At 51.2% G+C, this 22,813-nt stretch overlaps 1 protein-coding gene and 2 long non-coding RNA genes across 9 annotated transcripts; 2 read left to right on the forward strand and 1 right to left on the reverse strand.

Annotated features, from left to right (window-relative positions):
- Positions 1–1,489: 1,489 nt before the first annotated feature.
- On the forward strand, positions 1,490–5,343 carry LOC130265178 (uncharacterized). Of its 4 annotated transcripts, none has more exons than XR_008842563.1 (6): positions 1,499–1,773; positions 1,986–2,110; positions 2,559–2,726; positions 3,629–3,877; positions 4,057–4,323; positions 5,194–5,343. XR_008842563.1 is itself a non-coding variant. In XM_056514057.1 (5 exons), the coding sequence occupies exons 1-4, from the start codon at positions 1,730–1,732 to the stop codon at positions 4,166–4,168; spliced, it is 468 nt and encodes a 155-aa protein (XP_056370032.1). In that variant the 5' UTR covers positions 1,490–1,729; the 3' UTR covers positions 4,169–4,323; positions 5,194–5,343. The 4 variants fall into 4 exon arrangements, 2 of the variants coding, with proteins under 2 accessions (XP_056370032.1, XP_056370041.1); XR_008842564.1 differs by having other exon boundaries at positions 3,691–3,877; XM_056514057.1 differs by lacking the exon at positions 2,559–2,726 and having other exon boundaries at positions 1,490–1,773; positions 3,691–3,877.
- A 4,624-nt stretch (positions 5,344–9,967) lies between these two features.
- LOC130261125 (uncharacterized) lies at positions 9,968–15,125 on the forward strand. Of its 3 annotated transcripts, XR_008841919.1 has the most exons (8): positions 9,968–10,362; positions 10,880–11,015; positions 11,191–11,322; positions 11,631–12,014; positions 12,954–13,051; positions 13,747–13,814; positions 13,935–14,016; positions 15,066–15,125. It is a non-coding gene; the product is annotated as an uncharacterized LOC130261125 (long non-coding RNA). The 3 variants fall into 3 exon arrangements; XR_008841924.1 differs by having other exon boundaries at positions 10,254–10,362; positions 11,826–12,014; positions 13,747–14,016; XR_008841926.1 differs by having other exon boundaries at positions 10,255–10,362; positions 11,238–11,322; positions 11,826–12,014; positions 13,747–14,016.
- LOC130261139 (uncharacterized) lies at positions 11,229–22,440 on the reverse strand. 2 transcript variants are annotated; one of them, XR_008841930.1, is made up of 8 exons: positions 22,426–22,440; positions 19,633–19,835; positions 18,515–18,600; positions 15,031–16,787; positions 13,711–13,834; positions 12,328–12,405; positions 11,873–12,064; positions 11,329–11,448 (listed from the first exon to the last, which is right to left on the reverse strand). It is a non-coding gene; the product is annotated as an uncharacterized LOC130261139 (long non-coding RNA). The 2 variants fall into 2 exon arrangements; XR_008841928.1 differs by lacking the exons at positions 11,329–11,448; positions 13,711–13,834; positions 15,031–16,787; ... (1 more) ...; positions 19,633–19,835; positions 22,426–22,440 and adding an exon at positions 11,229–11,316 and having other exon boundaries at positions 12,328–12,678.
- Between the last annotated feature and the right edge of the window lie 373 nt (positions 22,441–22,813).

Genomic DNA, 22,813 nt, shown 5'->3' on the forward strand with positions numbered 1-22,813 from the left:
CAGTCCTGACTCAGGCACTGGATAGTGATTATGGAAAGCAGGAGATGCAAGCAATTCTGGACACCACAGATTAATAACCAGTTAAATACAGCCTGCTAACAAATTTAACATTAATATTTCAAGTGAAGAGTGCTTTTCTAGGTTTGAGGCAATAGACAAGTTCCTTCTCCCATTAGTGTTTTTGATCAGCTCTGCCTATTCCCTTTCCATCATTCTTTAGGTCCTATTTGTCACCATTTTATGTTGGTCCTCCCCATTCAGTGGAAATTAGCTTTCCAAAATAAAATAAGTGCTCTCACAGACTAGACTGAATGCAAACTGAATAGCAGAAGGAACCATTTTTGTCTGATAATGTGGCTTCTTCCTGATCATTGAATAAATTTTTCTTTTCAGACTTTATGAATAAAAATTGCTCTCTCTTTTATAGTTTTCATTTGTGGATAATTTACAAGTAAGTAATTATGTTTATTTGACAGCTAAAATTAAAGATGTATTTTATTGTTTGTTTGTCAGAAAAAATTACCAGGACATCAATTTTTACTCTGTTTATGGGTTGCCAGTATACAGAATATGCAGGCAAACCAAAATTTCGTTTCTGAAAGAGATCTGCATAAAAATATAAATTTTAACTTCCTGTAAACATTTACCCTACTAAAATTTACTCAATCTCATCAAAGTCCAACCCTGAGAAGATAAAACTAAGCCCAAGCTCCCCTTAACACATATGATAATCTTTTTTTTCAGTAGCAGTTGATGTGCCCTACTCAAGATTTAATTCTGTGTTTAAAAATGTGTCATTCTGTAGTAAAAAATTCATCACAAGGAATTCTGGAAGTCCAGAAGATGATAAAATCCATTGTCTGGACTAGTGGTGGATCAATTGTCTCACACAATTTTTGTAGTTGTTCTCTTCTCCGTGTGCCTGTGTTAACCAAATAGATTTTATAAACACACGTCTACAAAAGTGAAATTCTCCAATGCCAAAGAAAACCAATTAATAACTCTTTAACCATAGGAGCATCTCTATTTGCACTATTGCCCATACTGCAGCTTAAACAATGCAATAATTCTGAATTTTCCCTGATCTTCTTGCACATGGTCAGCTTCTTCTATTTTTCTCCTAACTTTAATTTTACTGTCAGAATTGCTCACAGTATCATTGAAACTTACTAAAAAAAAAAAAAAAATGCAACCAACCAAACGAAAAAAACACAATATGTCTTTTATTAAAAAGAACAAAAAAAAAGTTTGTGGGTGTATATTTTTGGGTGTATATGTTTGTATATTTGTGTAACTGAAGAGCTTTCCTTATGTGCAGTGCTTTATACTCTTATAAAGCAGCTGCCGAGGTAGCTAATCCCGCTCCCGCTTTCCCGCCCTTTTGCCGCCATGTTTAGAAGGTCAGGCGAGTCATCTTTGGTATGGCCCGACCGCCATCTTTGGTGTGGTACCCTTAGGCCCCTCACAAGGGCGTCTGTCCAAGTCGCCTGCCTGAATCCGGCCCCGACGCCGTTCCCGGCGCGAGGACGCGGAAACGGCTGCGGCCGCGGGAGCGGCGGCAGGCAGCGGCGCGGACGCCTCTCTCGGCCGGGGTCCTGCCGGCTCTCAGTCGCTCGGGGCCGAGGAGCCGCTGCTGGTGAAGGGGCCCGGGCCAGGCCGGGGCTCCTGTGCTGTGAGCCGCTTCCCCCGCCCTTTCCAGGCAGCACCGTGCGCATGGAGAGACCTTTGGATGCGTGCGGGGATGGAAGAGGCGTTCTCGAACTCGGGCGCAGGGTGAGTACGTGCTCTCCCAGCTCGGGGCTGTCCCGGCCTGCGGTTCCCAGCCGGGAGGGGCAGGAGCAGCCGTGTCGGGGCCGTGCGGGGAGCTCGGGGCTCGCCCCGGCCTGGCGCCTCTCCTGCCGGCTCGTTTGACACGGTAGGGAAGGGAGTCAGGCGCTGCTCTGGGACTTTGAATGTACGCAAGTGTTTTCCAAATGTATTCGCAGATTTTCAGCTGTGGGGAAGCTGCAGAGAAGGCTGCCCGGCACAGCCCCCCAGAATGGGCCTCCCCCGACTGGGCTCCCGCAGAGGATGGGGCAGTTGCAGCCCCCTGTCATTCCTGTGAACTTCGGTAAGTCTGGGGAAGGGTTTTCTGAATGTCCCTGTCTCCAAGCGAGCTGTGCCTCGTTGTCCAGAAGCCCTGCCTGGGCAGCCCGGCCCGGCACAGCTCCATTCCCTCTCCCGGGCTCACCGGAGGGATGCAGAGCCACCAAAGTGCGGGTCAGGCTGGAAAGGGGCAGGCGAGCCCTGCAGCCACAGCAGGGGGAAGGACAGGAGGCAAAGCCTCTCCACCAGCCCTGGGCCCAGCCTGCCCAGGAGAGGCTTCTGAGAGGCACCGGGGCTCTTGTTTGCCTGGAAAGCTGCAGCTGTCGGGGAGGGGGGATGACCCAGCTCCAGCAGCACTGCAGAGAAATGGGGCTCATAATGGCCCACAGGGGTCGGCTGCTGCATTGTGCTGCCTGCAGTGAGCTGTGGTGAGGGTTTGCCAAGAGGCAAAGCTGCAGCATCTTCCTCCCTAGGTGGAGGAAGCTCCTTCTCCGTGCAGGAAGCAGCACAGGGGAGTGGCCGAGGAGGCCAGGCTGGGACAGGGCCCCAACAGGAGCAGCCCTGGGCACAGTGACACGGGAGGAGGAGCCCAGGTGAGGAGCGCGGCACCAAGAGAGGCTGACACGGGACAGTGAGCCCAGGTGAGTGCTTTGGCCTGGGCAGCTCTGCCCTGCACCTGGGGAAGGGACAGGATCAGGCAGGGAGGAGGGAATGCCCATATGTACGGGAGCTGTTCCTCAGGAACAAAATGATTGTGCTTGTGCTTTCTGGCTCTGTGGCCTGTCCTGCTGTGGTGTGGTTTGGGGCTGCACTGGCAGTGCTGCTGGACGGGGCCCTGGCTGTGGGGGGATCAGGACAGGAACTGGGGCTGGGATTCAGCTGTGCCCCACGACTGTGGGAGCCACGGCTGTGAAGGGAGCTGAGAGAAGGTGCTGCACCAGAGCTGCCTGAGGGTGGCTTCTCCCCACAGCATCAGCAACCACCCAGTGCATGCTGCTGCTGGTTTAGCTTCTGGTTAGGACAGGCTGGGGACTGTCCTGTCCTGCTTCCCCTGCCAAAGGGCTTCTGGTTGTGCCGGGCCCTTGGCTGCCCATTTCACTGGATATTCAGTGCTGGGCTTGGCTCAGCCGTGTTTGATGAACACGCCCTGTGGCACTGTGGCTGGGATGGGGTTTGTGCCGTGCCTGGCTCAGCTGGGCCAGGCCCTGGGTGGGCACAGCCCGCCCTCAGCACTGGTATTGTTCAGTGGCTGGTTCCCAAAATGGCCCTCGCTGGGCAGAGGGGTTGCAGCAATCTGTGCCTCCTCCTCTGCTCCTCTGGCTGGAAATGTGCATTTTTTGGGTTGAGTTCTGAGCCTTCCTGTTGTCATTTCTCCCTCCCCTCCCCGTCCTCAGTGCACAGCACTGGGCAGTCTGTGCCCAAAGCAAGGGGCAGCAGGCAGGGAAGGGGTTGCCCCTGCCTTGGAGGGGAACAGGCATCTCCTGTGGGTTCTGTGGGGCTGTGCTGGTCACCCTGGGGATGCTGACTGACCCCCTTTGTGCAGAGACAGAGGAGATGCTGCTGCACCACGTCCCCAGGAGAGCCCCTGCCTCCTTCTGCTCTCAGGGATGGGACTGGGAGACGCCTCCACGCCGAGAGTGGCACTTGGCATGGCTTCAGTCCCCAGTGGAAGAGGCTGGGCTCCCCGCTGCCCAGAGCTCCTGGGTAGGGACACCCACGCCTGCGCCTGGCTCAGAGTCCAGGGTGCACTCAGTCCGGATCCAGCCTCGAGATGTTCCTGCTGCAGCTGCAGGTGAGCTCAGCTCTCCCTCAGGGACACCTGTGCCTGTAACAGCTCCAGCCCATGGAGCCCCTGCACGAGAGCTGTTCCTGGTTCTCACAGCTCCTGCTCCTGCACCCCTTGCTCACTTACTGCTCAGGATATCTGAGGGCCCAGGTGATTTCTGTTCCTTCTGCTTGTTTCACTTGCAGGTGTTTCCCAGTCCAGCTTGCTGAACCTCCAGCTCTGACTGTTCTTCCTTCCAGCTCTGGCTCTGAGATGCTGCACTTGATGGCTGCTCCAGTTCCTTCCAGCTCTGGCTAAACAATCTGTGTCTCTTGTGTAGTCTGTGTCTATGTTCTGTCTTTTGTGTCCATCTGTTACCTTGGTCACATCCAGATGCTTTATCAGCATCATTCCAAGCCATGGGAGCTGGACTCTACTCACGACAGGTCCCGACAGGGTTCACCTGCTGCTCGGTGAGTTTGGGGAAATTTGGGCGATTCTGGAGTGTTTTGGGGGGGTTTTTAAAGAATCTTTAAAGAGTTGTTTTGGGTTTTATTGGGGGAATTTTGGGTTTATTTTTAGGGGAGGGTTAGGGGTTTTTAAAAGGTTTTTTTGAGGAGTTTCGGGATTTTTTTTATTTTAAAAGGGTTTTTTTTTGGAATTTTAAAGGATTTGGGGGGATTTTTTAGGTTTTTTTTTTTTTTAGAGGATTTTAAAGAGGTTTTTTGGGAGATTTTAAAGAATTTTTAAAGGGTTTTTTTTATTTTATTGAGGGAATTTTGGAGTTATTTTAGGGTTGGGGGGAGTTTAGGGGTTTTTAAAAGGGTTTCTTTGAGGAATTTTGGGATTTTTTGGGGGGATTTTAAAGGGGTTTTTTTACAGAATTTTAAAGGGTTTTGGGGTATTAGGGTTTTTAAAGGGGATTTTAAAGAAGTTTTTTTGGGTTTTTAAAGGAGTTTCAGGGGGTCTTAAGGGAAATTTTGGGGATTTTTGGGGGTTTTTTTAGGGTTTTTGGGGGAGTTTGAAGGTTTTATTAAGGTATTTGTTAGGAGTTTTTAAAAAGCTTTTTGGGGATTTTTTGAGGTTTTTTGTGGGGGTTGTGGGAGGTTTTAGGGAATTTTAGGGGATTTGCGATTTTTTGGGGGAATTTCTGTGTGGCTTGGGATTTTTGTAAGGGGGAATTTGAAAGTTTTTTGGACGGGTTTGTGTGGTTTCTTATTTTTTTATTGTTTGTGGCCTTTTTTTATTTGTTTTGGGGGTTTTTTTGGGGTTTTTTTTCAGGGTTTTAATTTTTTTTTTTAATGGAATTTTTTTTAAACTATATTTTCACTTTCCCTCCCCAGGTTGGTTTTTTCAAGCACCACTACAAGGAGATGCTGGAGAGCACCAAGACCCCCAGGGACCCCATAGGGAGCCCCAGGACAGAGAGGGAGTAGCCCAAAAATTTTGGGCACCCCCCACTCCCCAAATCATTAAATTCCAACAGAACCTTCCCCTGTGTCTGTGTGGAGTTTTGGGGCATTATTTTGGAATTTTTTGGGGAATTTGGGGAGGAGGAAACGCTAAAAAATAAAAATAAAAAATAAATTTAAAAAGGATTTGGGGAAGAAACTTGGGGAATTTCACCCCAAAAATGGCGAAGGGAGCCCCAGAAATCCACATGGGATGAGGTGGTTTTAGCCAGAATCAAGGGTTTGGCCCCAAAATCTCCCCAAATTTGGAGATGGACCCTAAAAATCCACCTGGGACACCCGAGTTTCACCCAAAACCCATGTTCATGCCTGCTGATCCATCACTCTGGGCTGAATTGTTCATGTCTGTGATCCATCACTCTGGGCTTGATAGCTCATGTCTGCTGATCCATCACTCTGGGCTTGATAGCTCATGTCTGTGATCCATCACTCTGGGCTTGATAGCTCATGCCTGCGATCCATTGCTCTGGGCTGAATCGCTCATGTCTGCTGATCCATCACTCTGGGTTGAATTGCTCATGTCTGTGATCCATCACTCTGGGCTCAAATAGCTGTGCTTGAGATCTGGGGGGTGCTGCTGTACTGGGTTGTGTCCCAGTCCTGCCTCCCAATCCACTTCCCCAGGCTCGATTGCTAATGCCTACTGATCTACTGTTCTGGGATCGATTGCTAATACCTGCCTATGGATTTCTTGTGGCTCGATCGCTAATGCCTGCTGATCGATTGCTCCGGGCTTGATTGCTAATGCCTGCTGATCCATTGATCTGGGCTTGATTGCCAATTCCTGTCGATCGATTGCTCCGGGATTGGTTATAATGCCTGATGATCGATCGCTCCGGGATCGATCGTTAATGTCTGCCGATCCATTGCTCTGGGCTCGATTGCCAATGTCCAGAGCAACGGACCCTAAACCTAACCATGCCACGCTCAACATGGTGGGTCCGTGGCCACTCGCCTGACCTTCTAAACATGGCGGCAGAAAGGGCGGTAAAGCGAGGACCCCAGTCTGTCTAGAAGGCTGCCCCCGGTGCGATTTTCCGAGAGTGCCGACACGGGCTGTGGGCTCAGCGGCGCCGCGGGCGCGCGGGAGTCGGGCAGGCGCCTACAGGCAGCGGGGGGGACGCCTCTCTCTGCTGGGGTCCTGCTGCGGCCGCACGCGCCATCTGGAGCGTGGCGCAGTCCCACACGGCCGGGTCCCGGCACGGGTCGCTCCCGCCATCTTGAGAAGGGCACGGTGCAGTACCGGCTGTGCCACAAGGCGGCAGCAGCGCCGCCCTTCCCGCGCTCGCAGCCGCGGCCGCTTTCACCCTCCTCCGCCAGGGCGGCCCTCGCAGCCCGAACGCGGCGTCACCTCCCCTCTGTTCACACACACCGCCGCTCCCCGCTCGCTCTGCAGTGCGGATCTCCAGCGAGGAGAACAGCATCGCTGCCCTGCCGCATTGAGAAATCCCGGCGCAATTCCTTGGGGAGATGGCGGGCACGGGGAGCGGCAGCGGCAATCGGGCGCGGAGGGGAGAGGGGAGATTCCCCGGAGCCGTTCAAGGCGGCCCTGCCGGGTTTGGGTGTCCCTGCCCCGAACCCGATCCCGCCGAGGGCTGAGGGAGCGGCGGGATGCGCTGGGCTGTGCCGAGCCCCGGCCCGGCCAGGAGCGCCGGGCAGCGCCGGCTCCGAGCGGAGCCCGCCCGCCCCGAGCGCTTCCCGTTCTCCCCGCGGCGCTCGGCGCCCGCATCGCCCCGGAGTCCCGCGGGCTGAGCCCCGCGGCGGAGCCGGGACCGGAGCCGAGCACACGGAGCCGGGCCAGCCCGGCTCACACGTTTATTTCCCCACGCGATTTTTAATTTAAAGCGGAAACGCTGCCGCCCCTCTCCCCGGTGCCCTTCATTGTCGGGTGTCTCTGCGGATTCTCTGCCCGCGCTGATCAGAAATTCCCGGCGCTGGGGCCCGGCGGGTTCGGCTGCCCCGCCCCAGCGAACGGGCCGGGACCGGAGCCCAAGGGCCAAACCCGGTGCCGGGAGCAGCCCCGGTTCGGCCCGGGGAGAGGGGCCGGGCCGCGAGCGATGGTCCCGCCCCGGCCCGGGCAGGACGGGACCGGGCGGAACCGAGTGGAACCGGGCGGGACCGGGGCTCTGTGAGGCGGGACCGGAGACACCGCGGGCGGGACCGGGCAGTGATTCAGGGGCGGTACCGGGAGGTGACTCAGGGGCGGTACCGGGCGGTGATTCAGCGGCGGTACCGGGCTGTGATTCAGCGGCGGTACCGGGAGGTGACTCAGGGGCGGTACCGGGCTGTGATTCAGGGGCGGTACCGGGCGGTGATTCAGCGGCGGTACCGGGCTGTGATTCAGCGGCGGTACCGGGAGGTGACTCAGGGGCGGTACCGGGCGGTGATTCAGGGACGGTGACTCAGGGGCGGTACCGGGCGGTGATTCAGGGACGGTGACTCAGGGCGGTACCGGGCGGTGACTCAGGGCGGGGCTGAGGGCGGGGCCGGGCCCGGCCCAGGTGTGCGGGACTCCAGTGCGGCTGCGCGTGCCGGGGCCCCAGTGCGGCTGCGCGGGGCGGGGCCGGGCCCGGCACAGGTGCGCGGGGTCTCAGTGCGGCTGCGCGGGGCGGGGCCGAGGTGATTTAACTCCCGGAAATTGGCTCGGCCGCCATTTGCTCAGGCTGAGCTCGCTGCTGTCGGGTGGCTCCGTTGGAGCTCCGCGCACAGGAACAGGATGGATTTCTGCTTTCCCTCCTCTCAAACCCTCTCCCCCTCCTTCCTCCTCCTCGCGTTCCTCTTCTTTTTCTCCCTTTCCCTCCTTTCTCTCTCCTCCTCAAACCGACCCTTTCCCCTCCGCTTTCGGTTTCTCCTCCTGTTTCTCTCTCTGCCTTTCCTCCCTCCTCCCCGTGTTCCTTTCTCCCCCAAACTCTCCCCTCCTCTCCCCCAAACCTGTCCCCCCATTCTCCCTCTCCTGTTCCCCTCCTGTGTCACCGTCCCTCTCCCCCCCGGCCTTTCCCTCCGCAGCCCGAGCCCTCCCTGCCCTTCCCATCCCTGTGTCCCTCCTCTCCGTCCCTTCTCCCCGGCTGTCCCCGCACCGCGGGGTTCGGGGCGCCGCACAATAAAGGCCGGAGAGCCCGAGCGGCGCCCCCACCGTCCCTGAGCCCCACACGGGGACTGCCCGCCCTGCGGGTGTCCCCATGCCGGTCCAACACACGGCCCGACACCGCCGGGGCTCCGGCTGTCCCTACATCACACCGGGGGTCCCGGGGTGGGGGGTTCAGGACGGGCCCCCTCGCTAGGAGGGGGTCCCGGGGGGGGTGGGGGGGGTTCAGGACGGGTCCCCTCCGGAGGAGGGGGCCCGAGGGGGGGGGGGGGGGGGGTTGGGGTGGGAGGGTCCCCTCCGGAGGAGGGGCCCTGGGGGGGGCGGGGGCGGGGCCCCCTCCGGAGGGGGGGGCCGGGGTGGGAGGGGTCTGGGGGGGTCCGCCCCCCTTGGCCCCTCCCACCTCGGGCCCTCCCCTCCGGACGGGGTCCGGCCCCGAGCCCCTCCCCAGGACCCTCCTCCGGACGGGACCCGGGGGAGGGAGGGAGGGGAGGGGCGGGTGGGGGGGGAAGCAGAGGGGGTCACGTCACTCTGCAGCGTAAACAGACACAAAAAAAAAACCCACGTCACACAAACGAGCGGCCCCTCCCGTCCTGCCCCCCCCACCCGCCCCTCCCCTCCCTCCCCCGGGTCCCGTCCGGAGGAGGGTCCTGGGGAGGGGCTCGGGGCCGGACCCCGTCCGGAGGGGAGGGCCCGAGATGGGAGGGGCCAAGGGGGGCGGACCCCCCCCAGACCCCTCCCACCCCGGCCCCCCCCTCCGGAGGGGGCCCCGCCCCCGCCCCGCCCCAGGGCCCCTCCTCCGGAGGGGACCCTCCCACCCCAACCCCCCCCCCCCGGGCCCCCTCCTCCGGAGGGGACCCGTCCTGAACCCCCCCCACCCCCCGGGACCCCCTCCTAGCGAGGGGGCCCGTCCTGAACCCCCCACCCCGGGACCCCCGGTGTGATGTAGGGACAGCCGGAGCCCCGGCGGTGTCGGGCGGTGTGTTGGACCGGCATGGGGACACCCGCAGGGCGGGCAGTCCCCGTGTGGGGCTCAGGGACGGTGGGGGCGCCGCTCGGGCTCTCCGGCCTTTATTGTGCGGCGCCCCGAACCCCGCGGTGCAGGGAAAGAGGAAAAGGGGGGACGGAGGATGGGAGTGGGGGGCAGACGGGACGGTCGGGGTGGGTGACCAAGGACCGAGGGCGGGGGGTGCCGGGGTGTGCGGGGCAGCGGGGACAGGGGAAGGGGCGCTGGGGGGAATGGGAGGAAGGAGGAAGGAAGGGAGGATTGAAGGGGGGCGGAATTAGGGGGGAAAGGGGAGCAGGGAGAGGGGGCCGGGGGACCAGGGTTGGGGAATGAAGGATGAAAGGAAGAGCAGGAGAAAAAAGGAACAGGGTAGGGCAGGGTAGGGCAGGGTAGGGCAGTATAGGGTAGGGTGTGTATAGGTATGGGGGGGTGCAGGGGAGCCGGGCCGGGGGGGAGGGTTTGGGGGGGAGGGAGGGGAGGGCTAGGGGGGAGAGGGAGGGGGGGGGGTTTGGGGGGGGGGAGGGTGTGGGGGGTGGGGGAGGGGAGGAAGGGAGGGGAGAAGGGAGAGGTGTAAAGAAAAAGAAATAAAGAAGAATTGAAATATAGAGGAAGAGAGAGACAGAGCCCGACCCGCGCACCACGAACTCCGAGGAGCAAATGGCTCCGCCGGGCTCGCGCCGCCGTTTAAATCCCGTTCAGCCCCGCCCCGCGCATGCGCTCTGGGGCCCCGCGCACCTGTGCAGGCCCCGCCCCGCGCACCTGTGCAGGCTCCGCCCCGCGCACCTGTGCAGGCCCCGCCCCCGGCCCCGCCCCCGCCCGCGCCCTTTAAACGCGGCCGAGCCGCTCCCGGCCCGCTCCATTCGGGAACGCTCGTGCTGGGATGCGGCGGGATCCTCGTCCGGGCGCGACCCAGGGACCGCTCCCGGTGCTGCCCGAATCCTGAGGCGCTCAGGTAGGACCGGGGTCGGGGCTGGATTCTGGCGGTGCCGCCTCTCCCCGGGCCGGCGGGTGCGGATCGCGGGGTCGGGATTGGGGCCGGGATGGCCGCGGGCAGCAGCCGCCGCCCCGGACGGGCCTGAGGCCGAGCCCGGCGCTGCCGCTCCCGCTCCGGCCCGGCGGCCGCGGGACTCCGGGCCCGGTCCCGCCGCGGCCGCGGGGAGCCGGGGCTGTGCCGGTCACCGCGCCCGGGAGAGCGGGCCGGGATCTCCCCGTGCGGGTGGTGGGTCGAGGCTGGAGCCGCCGGGGCGCGGGCAGCGCCGTGCCGGCCCCGGGAGCCCCAAGTGCCGCCGCTCCCGTTCCCCGTGCCCGCCCAGCCTGGGGCTCCTGCCCGGAGCGCTGCGGAACGAGCACGGCTGGAGCCGGCTGAGATGCTCCCCCTCCCCCTTGCTCTGCAACGCAAAAAAGATCCGCACCGGCAAAAGCTTTTACTAGAACTTTTATTGAAAGCTGAAAATATTGTTTTTTTCCAGATCACAGGATATAGTGGGGTCGAGAAGGTTCCTAAAATCTGGCTCTCAAGTACACAGCATGTGGCAGAATTGAACTCACATCCTGGGCAGTACCTGGACTCTGCTCCAACTGACTGAACCAGTCTCTGGGTCACAGGTATGAACCTGCCAAGGATGGGAATCCTTGGTACCAGCAAGGGAACTGCAGCTCCTCTTCTGCTAAAGCTGCTTTACACACCAGCCCCTGCCATGGCTGTAGGGTAGAACTGGCTGGCAGCTGATGTGACAGCACCAAACTCTTCCCATAACCCTGATTTTTCTGCCCTTTCCAGGATTTACCCACCAGCTGCAGATTTGCTCTTGCCAAGTCCTTTTGCAGGGAGAAATGAGCAGGAAGATCCTGAGGCTTCCCTTGCTGCATGACCAGGGCTCTTCTGGAGAGTGGCAGGGGGCATTTCCTGCAGGTGAGTGTTGCCAAAACGAAGCAGCTGCTGAAGCTGGGGCTGCTTTTGAGGCCCAGAGCTGCACAGAGGCCTCGGTGGCTCCTGCTCGCTGCCAGCAATGCTCCTGGGTGTTCCTGTGTGTCCCAGCTGCAGGGAATGGGGCAGGAGGAGGCCAGGAGCCCCTGGAAGGCACCAGCCCCTCCTGTCCCTGGGCTCTCAGGGAGGGCTGTGCCTGCAGTGTCCTGCCTGTGCCAGGCCCACGGCCCGGGATGGGCGCTGGGTGCCCGGCCGGGCTGGCACGGACACGGCTCAGGGGCTGCTCTGAACAGGCTCCTGGAGATGCTTCAGCCTGGACACAGCCACTGACAGCCCAAAGGCAGCCCAAGGAGCAGCTGGCACTGCCTGGTGATGGCAGCACGGGCTGTGTGTAGAGGGGCTCAGACAGCAATTCCTGGTTCCAGCCTCCAGAGCTCCCAGGCAGCTGCCAGGTATGTCCTGTCCACCCCAATTCCCTTCCCTTCCAGCCTGAGGCCATCACCCAGCAGCAGCACTAAAGCCAAGGCAGTCTTACCTCACAGATACTGAATCCAACCAACAGCCTGCAGAGATGCCTTAAAATCAGAGGTTTGGCTGGGATGAAGTCTTGTTTGGATGAAGGTGGGAGTTTCCAGGGAGCCAGCTGGAAGTGCAGAAGGGATGGAAAGCTTTCCCAGGTGGGTCCCACTGGAGCTGTGCTGAAGGCAGGGATGATGTGCACCCTTTGCTGAGGGAAAAGAACTTGCAGAGGCCACTGCTGAGGCTCTGGAAGGAGCTGAGCTCTGCAGGGAGAGATGTCCTCCCATGGGCACGGGGAGCTGCCTTGGCACGGCCTGGGAGTGCCCCAGCCCTGCCTTCTCCTGCTTGAAAATATCACCTGGAGCCCAGCTCAGGGGGGCTAAATCAGCTGGACTCTGTCAAGTGCCCCCAGGGACATGGGTGGGGCTGGGGGATGAGGGTTTGAAATAGCAAATTCTTTGGAATACACACCTGTCCCTGTCCCAGTGCTGCTGAGGTTCCTTGGAAGCTCTGCTGGTTCCTGGCACAGCTGGAGTTCAAGCAGCAGCTCTGCATGGGAATATCCACCCTCCCTGAGGCACTGTGAGGTTATGGCAGCAGGAACTGAGCAGGGAATTGGGGGCTGTGGGATAATTCATGGGAACTAGCAAAGCTGACAGTGAACCCCAAATCTGGGCACTGCACAGAGAACAATCTTTGTCCTGCCCTGTCAGCTCAAGCCCCTGGGCTGGGGAGTTTTGGGAGTCAAATGTCTGGAATTATACAAATCACAGCAACTGGGCTGTGGTCACCCAGAGGGACAACCCAAGTCCCAGACAATTCCTCCACTCTGGAGAAAATACCCTGTGCCTGCCAGGAGCTCTGACTCTGATTGTCCCACCAGCTCCTGAGCAGTGTCAGGGTCACCATGAGGGCTTTAAAATCCAGACCAACCCCAAATCCCACACACTGACTAATCCAAATGAAGAACTGCATTGTTGTCATCAGAAGCTCAAGACTCTGTTATGAATTCTATGACAACAATGTAGTGGATTCCCAGGAACCTCATTAATGCTCTTGGTTTCATTTTTGACTATTTTTAATTCCTCATTTGGCAGCTTGTAAAACTTATCCTGGAATTCAGAGGTCAAGCAGGGCTGGCTTTGGATTGACCTTCACCTCTGGTCCCACTTTGTGCAAACACAACTCGTGCCAGGTGAGTGAACTCACCACCTCAGCTTTTCCCTCCAAAACGTCCCCTCCTTCTGTCCCTGCAGATGGGCTCAGACCCACTCCTCACCTGCACTGCCACCCAGGTGTCCATTCTGCTGCCCACAGTGCCCAGGCAGGTCCCTTTGCCTTCTGCTGCCCCTCTGCAGCCCGAGGCTGCTCCCTGCTCCCTCTCTGTGCCTCATCCCCAGGGAGCCTCTGCTCCCTGCCTGGCTGCTGAGCCAGGGCAGGGGCACAGAGAGTGCCCAGGGCTGTGCCAGGGCAGGGGCACAGAGAGTGCCCAGGGCAGGGGCACAGAGAGTGCCCAGGGCTGTGCCAGGGCAGGGGCACAGAGAGTGCCCAGGGCTGTGCCAGGGCAGGGACACACAGAGAGTCCCAGAGCTGAGCCCTCCCTGTGCCCTGCAGAGCCCTGGCTGTGCTGCCCAGGGGTCTTGGCTTTCCCAGGGAAACTCTGCTGGGCTCCCTTCAGTTCCCTCAGCAATCCCCTCAGAAATGCCACCTCCCTGCCCTTGGCATCCCCTGGCATTTTCCTACACAAACACTTCTGTGTCCCCTCTAAACTGCCCCAGGGTTTCACCTGAATGAATGGCATGAGCTGTGCCCAGGGCTCATCATTCACCCAACCTTTGAAACAAAAGAAATTACCTCTTTCTTCTGGTTCTTTTTTTTTTTTTCTTTCAGGTGCTGGACTTGTCTCTGTGGATGTGTGCTGAGCTCTCACTGCAGGGGACTGTCAGGCCTGACTGGCTGTGAGTTTGTGTTCTTCTCACTGGGAAAACAGAAATTATTGTTAATTAGACCACAGAAATGTTTTCTGAAACCTTTCCCCATTGCTGGTACATCTTCTCTTTCTGCCTTTAACTTTACAGCTGTTCCCTGATGTCATTTCCCTGCCTCACTTCAGTGCAGCTCCTAGCTGGGAAAAACTGGGATAACTTAGAGGGGACAGAGGTGAGATTTTTAGTTGCATTTTTCTAAAGATACTGAAATTATTTCTAATTGCCCAGTGAGAAGAACATGAACTCCCAGCCATCAAAAGCTCAAAGCTCAGTTAACTGAGGCAGGTCCAAGGAGAAATCCAGCCATGCCAGGCTGAGGCTGGAGCCTGCTCATAATTCATTGTTGGTGTCTGCTGCAGTCTAGGAATAGCTCTCTCATTCTTCACTTGCTTGATCTCCATTTACATCCCTGATTCAAATGGAGTTAGGCAAACCTCATGTTTGCTATCAGGCTAGGAAGAAGCCTATTGTAACCAGAACATACTTTTCTTAGATGGAAATGTGCATGCAAAATAGAAAGAGCTTTGATACTGAGATTTTTTTCCCCCGTGAGGTTCAAGTATTTTATCATTTTAATAATATTCCATTTTCCAGTTGCACTCATTTTTAGATCATCTTTTGTATTAACTCTAAGTATTATAATTCCTTCAAAATTCCTCTGGAGGCACTATTACTGTAACTATACAATTAGCTGCAGCTGGATGTAATAGAGATGAACACTGAATGGTTTTATTGGTAGGAGGCCCAGTGTCTTTTAACCCAGACAGCTCCTTTACTGCTGCCTGGTTTGTTACTCTGCTTTAGGGAGTATGGGAAACCTTAGAAAGAAGAGAATTTACAAGTTATAATTGTACAAGTTGTAATGCAAAAAGGTGCTGTGGATTTGTTCTTTTTTCCCCCTGTCATTATTTTTGTTAGCAAGTACTAGAATTTGGCATAACCACTCAAAGGCTTTGTACAAGTGATATTTCCCAAGAGCCAGGATGATTTGTGATATTTGGGGAGGGATGGAGGAGCTGATTACCTTGTGGACCCTTCTGCTCTTGCTCCTGTGAGACCTGTGCTCCATTCCCTGTTCCACAGGGCAGAGCCAAGGCATCTATTCCCCCAGGATTTAGAAAAGCCAGCACACCATAAAGTGAGGCAGGGATAACAATTTGGAGCCAGCAAACAGATTAGGACTCACCAGGGTTTCTGAGAAAAGCTGCATAGTTTTTTCAGAGCTGAGAAGGAAATCAGAAGTGAGCCTTGCAGTTCATAGGAAGACTTTTTGAAGCAGGAGTGAACTCCTGGAAGTTTGGCAAAGTCAAGCTGGAAGTGAAGGATCTGTCAGACCTGGCTGCCTTCCTGCTATCACAGAGCAGATTGCAAGATCATTTCATCTCAGTGCCAGAGATTCCTGGAGCTGAAACCAGGGATGAGCTGCACTCCTCCAAGAGGCTTTGACTTCTTTCAGGGGGAGTGGGTTGTGTGGGATTATTCCCTCCTGCCTTTTCTGGGAAGCATCACAGTTATGTAAAGAAAAAAAAAAATCTTACCTTTGATTTTACTACTTGATCTTACTCCTTTTTCTTTTATGACTTGCACAGATAGTTCATCTGTTTTCCAATTAGAATAGAAATTATTTGTGAGAGTTATGAGGGTCTTAGGATATTATATAATATAGAAAAAAATATATACTGTGGTTTTAATTAGGCTGTCAAACGAGGAAAAGAAGGAAGGGTGTATTTCAGTTATGGCAGGAATTATGTGCAACTATCTACTATTACTGAGAAAGCAGTAGCAGGAGAAAAACAGCCAGAATAAAAACTATTAGAATGAAAATAAACAGAGGTTTTGAAGTAACTTCTTGTGAACTTAGCTGGTTCTGCATTGGTATTTTCAATTAATAAAAACTAGCTTTCCTTATTTTCATTTATTTCTTCTACATTTCAGCCTGAATTCTCATTTTCTAATTATCACCTAATTCAGACAGTCCCCATCCCAGAGTTTTGTTTCAGGCTCTTTCCTCATTCACAAACCTGCATTGCCACACTGAACACTCACAGCCTCTCCTCTCAATCACTGCCCTCAATAGCAATTGAAACATTGTGGTTTAGATTAAAGGATTTGTAAAAGCTTAAAAGTGAATGACATAAACTTTGCAAATAGATGTAAGGGAGAGAAAAAAAATAAAAAAGGGTGATATTTTGGGTAGACCAACCTTGACATTGTCCTTTTATAGCACTCCCCTGGCAGCTTTAACTCCTGCAACCAGCACTTAGGCAGCCTCAGCCTGGGGCCCAGTCACTCTGGCAGCATGACAGAGCTCAGCATTGCACATCAAGGAACAATTTCTCCAGTGTATAAGGCAGCATTCAGCTCCTTCCCTCTCTTCTCACCTGTCCTTTAAGTTTAAACTGGGACTAGCACAGGTACTGTGCACATGAAAATCCTTCTTTCTGTTATCCCTTTGAACCCTTAGGACAGGATTGGCACCCTCAGAGTTCAAACAGAGGCACAGAAGGGCTCCTCTTTCTGTCCCCCCCATACCAGCTTTGTTTTCCCCTCCATGTAGTTTCCCTTGCAGACCAACCCCCAGTGCCTCTCTAACTCAAAAGATCTTGCAGAGCTTTCTGAGTGTGAGCACATGCAGTGGGGCCAGGCAGGTGCAGTATTATCACTTTTTGGATAATACATTTCTTTCTGCTTCAAATGTGACTGGCACTTGTAATCAAGGCACCAGGCAACACACATAGATCTTCAGGAGCTCAAAAGGGTCACAAATCTACAAGCTATAATCAAAGATGTAACTGTTTGGTGCTGAAATCCAAGAAACAAACATCTTACCTGTTACTGGAATGATCCAGGTGGGTGTGGAAGCACAGTTCTCTGCCCAAATTCTCTGCACAGCTCTTAGAATGCAACCTCTGTGACTTTGGTTCCAGCTCAGTGTTGAGTAAACTGGAAAGGAGAAAGCAGAGGGAATTCTGGATCAGGAAACCTGCACTAGCTTTGTTGTGCTGTTAGATAAGCAGTCAACTTCTGCATTTCTAAAATTCCAAACTCAGATCCCATTTCTCTGCTTTAAACTGGTGTGCAAATTTTTATGGAAAAAAACAAAACAAAATAAAGAACCCCAAAAATATTCAGAAACAAATCTCTTGGCACCTATTAAATAGAAAACAATGATTCCACAAGATTTGATGGACAGATTAGACATATTAATAAGGCTAAGAAAATAGTGAAAGAGAAGTTTGGAATTTGCTAACTACCTTACAGCATTCAGGATAGCCATAAGAGAATTTTGTGGTCCCTGGAGCCACATGCTGATGTCTGCCCCCTCAAGCTCCTCCCAAAAGAAGTGCTCACAGCAGCCCATCAACTGAGTAGAAACAGCTGTGAACCAAACCCATCCCTCCTGAGTTCCCAATTTTTCTAAGAGCCATTAGATTACTGCTTTTGTAACCCAAAGGAAAGATTTAACCAAGTAAAATTATCAGACAACCATGAGACCTGAATTTATGACAAGAAAGGATTCAGAAATTCTGAAGTTCTGAGGATCCAACTTGCCCAATCTTTTCAGAGATTGGGTAACTAAAATGTGCAGAATTAAGCATAAACCTTTGGTTTCATTGCACAGAGCACCACTTTGGCTTTTCCAGGCAGGGATGGAGATAACTACACATTTTTCAACTTATCTCTGTTCTCTGACTAAATTCTTAATCTTTCAAACCCAAAATATAAAATATAGAACTTGATAGACTACTTATGCCACCCCAAAAGTTCCTAGGTTCTATGATGGCTTTCCTAGCCAAAAACCAAAGCAACCAAACAAAAATGTAACAAAGAAAAAAAAGTCACAAAACCCAACCCAAGATAAAAAACCACCCCAGGTGAGGATTCCATTGAGGCACAGTGTGAATCACCAATACACTATATTATTCTAGGGGACTTTAAAAAGAGCAAACAAGGAAACAAAAGCATGCAAAAAAATACTTTTGAGCATTTTCACACAAATCAAGCACTTCCCAAAAAGGAAACCAGAGAAGGATTGCAGTCCTGACCTTTGAACTGAGGATAAAACAGGAGAAAACTCAGGCAAGTGAATGAATTGCAATGCAAATGAATTGCAATGGGCAAGGGAAACTGCTAAGCATGAAAACCAATCATTGCTAAAAACATCCCTTAGAGCAGAAGAGGGAAAAAATGCTGCAAACACCCCTAAGGAAAATATGGAGTGTGGAAAAACAAAATTAAATTGATCAAATGGGCAAACAAAAAGTTTGCAACTTAAAAATAATATTATGTCTTTGATATATAAGCATGAAATCAAGTGTTGACTGTGAAAAAACAGAACTATTTTCAGCAGACTCAGCCTGCTTTTACCTGTTTTACAAGGACACCCACACATTTAGTGTGGGAACTAGAGAGTCCTTTGCACATGCAGAAATAACCTGGAAATTCACATTTGTTAGAGGAATACAGGCTGATACACAATTACAAGTGTTCCCACTAAAGCACAAAACATTCCTTCTGACAATTGTCCCTTATTAAATCTGTGAAGAAAATGTCTGTATTACCAGGGGAACAGCCATGATAAAAGAAAAATCTGTCCTGTGGGTCTGATCAAAACACACCTTCAGACTCAGTTTTCAGAAGTGGAATTTCTAGATGAAAAGTGACTGTACCTCTGTGTCAGTTCAGCTCTGTGTATGCTTCAGGCAAGTCTTGAAAATCTGTTGCAGTCATCAGGATGCCCACACATCTCCAGCTTCTAGAGAGGAAATCAATATACACCTCATTATAAAATTAAAATTATATAAAATATATACATAGAAATAAATAGAAATATATATATTTAAATGCTGACACTATTAAAAGCAGCAGACAAACTCAGTGATGATTGTGGCATGAAGATTCTCCTGCAGTCAACATGAAAGTTTGAATCTTCACAGCTGAGGTGTCTAATTCATTATATACAAAGAACAACTTTCTTTAATAAAAAATCAGGGGTTTCTATTTCTTTTTACTTTCATTAAAGCTGGAAAAGGATTTCAGGGTTTTCAGAGCTCGTGAGAGCACAAATTAGCCTTGCCCTCAGAAGAAAATAAAGTATATTTTAGGAAGATGCCAAGAAGGTCCTTTGAACTAAATTTCTTTACATGCTAAATAATGAAAAGATGGTATAAAAGTACTTTATAATGTTTCTTACTTAGCAGAACTTCAGCATTTATGAAAAAAGAGCCACGTTGGCAGGCCAAGAGCTGAAGGGTTTTCAGTCCACTGAGGATGTTTGGTATGGACAATATGCCCAAATTATATATCCCCATATATCTGAACTTCCTTAATATTGATAAAAGCAGCTCATTCCAGGGTGAGGAGAATCTATTTTTTGAGACATGATAGTTATTTCTGTCCTTCCATCTTTGCCATCTCCCTGCTGAGATGTCATTTCCAGCACCCCCAGTATTAACAGACTTCCACAGCCCACATGGAGAGGATTTCTGACTCATCTCACTCAGGCCTCCCTGAAACCAAGTGATATATTCAGCACATTTACTGCCCTTCAGAGAAAGGCAAATCCCACAAGGGAAAAGGGGGAAATCCTAAAATCCACCTCAGCATTGGCACCCAAGGCTGGCACCCAGACAGAGCCTCAAGGGCTCAGAGCTGGACCCACTCTGACCCTGGTCACCCTCTCTGTGCTTCAATTCCTCCATCTGTTTACTCCTGGAGAAGCTCTAACCATGTTCCTCCCAAAAAACAAGCAAGGAAAGAACTTTGTGATTTCTCTTTTGATACTGACAGGCACAAGGCAGAACTTGAAAGTCAAAGTAGACAATTGAAAAATCAAACCCCAAGAACTCTTCTACATTGGTGAGAAACTGTTTTACTCTTGAGATGCAGATTTTACTTTCCCAGATGAGAAAAATATCTTTTTTTTCATGCAGTAGATTCCTCATGCAATAGCAGTGATTTTCTTGTCCACCAGCACTTCTCCATGGCCTTCTGAAAAAAATAAGAGTTTCATTAAAGACTGGGAAATGTACTTACACTAGCTGTAAAAGCTGAACAAGCCTGAGGAAAACACTACACCTCTGTGTTCCTTCAATAGCAGCTAAAAGGCCAAGTCCAGATCATGTCCCTTTTTCCTTTATATCCAGTTCTTCTTCCTCATGCCAAGCAACTCCAAGTTCTTCATTTTAGTTTAATTTTCCATCACTTCCATTTTCCTCTGAAGCCCAGAGTGTTCTTTGTGATGCTGCAGATTAATGCCTGGCCCTTTCAGCTTTCTCTTTTACACCACTGTAATTCTGATTCAGAGCCTGCAATTCCTTTCCAAAGGCTGATATTTGATCCTCCAACCTTACAGGATGTTCCTGTGCCTGATATTTCACATTAACCCCACCTCCTAATTTCTGTAATCATCTCAAATGCCACATGAGGATAAATTCTCTGCTAACATTCCTGCTGCCTTGTGAGTCATCACAAGTTAGGGACTAAGAAACTGTAATTGAAAAATGCTTCTCTGCAACTTCTCCCCCTGAAACATTTCACCTGATCAACAAATGATGCTCAGGGGACTTCTGTCTTCTCAACATCATCTTGCATGCAGAGATAAAATATTATTGAATCAAAAAGCTCAGGTAAACTCTAAAATATAACAAAAAAGAAAAAGAAAAAACCAAGTTCCTAGGACAGAAAACTCACATTTCTCAAGCTGTCAGAGTTTAATTCTTATTATTACAGCATTCTGCAGTGGCACCTTGATGCCTCACCTGAGATTCAGACCTCACTGCCATGTGCTGCATGAAAACAGGGTGAGAATCAGTCCTTCCCCTCCTGTGTTTGAAATCTGCATAAAACCAATACAATACATTTATACATCACATTCCTGCTCTTAGACCTGCTTACTCCTGCAGTGGAGTTGAGGGGATTTGGGATGTGTCTCAAGACCACCCCTTTTAGCAGGAGTCAGGAAGGAAAGCACATCAAAGGAAGGTTCAGATTGTACCACAGATGGCACAATTTGGGAGTGAGGTGGGGGTCAGGACCAGGATCTTGGCAGCTCCATAAAAAATATCCCATTGCCCAATTCCCCATGGATTCTGCTGCCTTTGCTCAGCACAAACAGGGCTGGTGCTGGCCAGGGCAAAGCTCATTTAATGCACTATTGAGCATTAACACTGCTATCTTAACTATACTATTAAACATTATTATTAAACACTCTTGAGTGGGGTAAAAGAAAGGAGAATCTGCCCAGGCTGTGCTGTCACACAGCTCTTGTTCACAGCCTCATCTTCCTCTGCTGTCCTCAGCCCTGATATTCCTTCAAACTTTTGATAAAACACCAGCACCGAGACATGAGTGATTTGTCATCTTTATACCTTGTAAATGCAGCATAAAAATAAGTGGGACTGATTGAGATGACACTGTTGAGGCACCTCAATTTACTTTTAATTTCAAAGATCTATGCACAGCCTAGCCCAGAATAGCTACAAGTGGGAAGAAAATACCCAGGAGTTGCAATTCACAATGGCAGAAGCACAACTGGATGCAGACATGGAAAATATGTACAAATATTTCATTCTCAACTCTCTTTTTTCATCTATGGTGCCTTTCTACATCCTGTTGTGCTTTCTCATCCCTCCTTACATACTATTATTTCATTCTGTCTTGCTTACAGACAATTACAAACATTTTTTAATTCATTGCAAAAAGAAAGCCAACTGTAAACTTGGAATAAAAGCTTATTTTTTTCTAGAACATCCTATTAACAAAATCTCTAGCCATCAAAAACTCCAGTCATTTCCAGGAGAGAGGGTTCCACAGCTGAAACTAAAATACAAGTAGACACACACTCATCTACACACAGACACACCCTTTTGAGTGTTTCAGCTTTCTAGAATCAGTCTTCAGCTCTGGGGTTTGGGGGAAAAAACAAAACAAAGAACTTTGAAAAAATTTTCTTCTTGTCCCCTCAACTTATACTTTCTTCTATCTTTAAGGTAAAAATAAAAATAAATAAAAAAAAATCCAAAGCATCTTATTGTATTTACAGAGACTGCACAGGAACAAAAGATCATTTGCCTGCAGAAACATCAACATTAGTCTTTGTTTCAAAATTCTGAAAAGCACATATTAGTCCTGATATACCAGTATTGTGTCCCTAGTCTACTCCTACACCTTGCTAAACTTCTTGCTGTGGGAAGACAAAGTTATTCATTTCTGGCTTGGAAAACCTTTTCATTTAATGCATTTTAAAAGCCCAGAAAGGACTCCCAGTAAAATGTTCAAACAAAACACCACACTTACATATAAATTTTTTCAAAACACAGATATTAAAAAGCTTAAAAGGTTAATGTTTGCTCACAGTTCACAACTGTATCTTGAGAATTTATTATTACTTGAACTCCCTTTCCTTTTCTTACTCTCTTTTTATAGTTTATTGTCTTATCTTTCTTTGCCCCTTCCACAACCAGAGTGAATTTTCTGTCTAACAAGTTAGGGAAATATTGCAGGCCTGACTTCTTCCCATGGCAGTTGTTTTAGTAAGCCTTTAAAAAATCTGGGATTGCTCCTAATAAAGCACACTAACCTCTGAGCTCTTGGAGAGCAAGCCCTACTCACCCATGGTAGAGCAGCAAAGCCAATGTTCCAAGAACTCTCTCAGATCAGTTTTCCCACTGCAAACAAATTTATTTTTAAGAAAATAGCTCAAGTTTCCATCTACAACTGCTTCTTGGCTGCCAAAGACAGACTATTAAAAAAAAAAAAAAGGAATCCTAAGAATTGTTAAGTTTTTTGTTTCCATTGCTCTCCCCAACTTTTTCTTCTCCCCTCTGTATTTTATAAAAGGATTGCTCTTCAGTGTGCTTGCTTCTATGGATACCTTCCTTTGTAAAGATGCAGAGCCAACTGTTCTGACTCATGGGTTAGGACAGCAAAAATACTTGATGACTTCCACTCAGTATTTACTACAGACA

Source organism: Oenanthe melanoleuca, chromosome 1A (assembly GCF_029582105.1).
Source record: "Oenanthe melanoleuca isolate GR-GAL-2019-014 chromosome 1A, OMel1.0, whole genome shotgun sequence".
NCBI lineage: Eukaryota > Metazoa > Chordata > Aves > Passeriformes > Muscicapidae > Oenanthe > Oenanthe melanoleuca.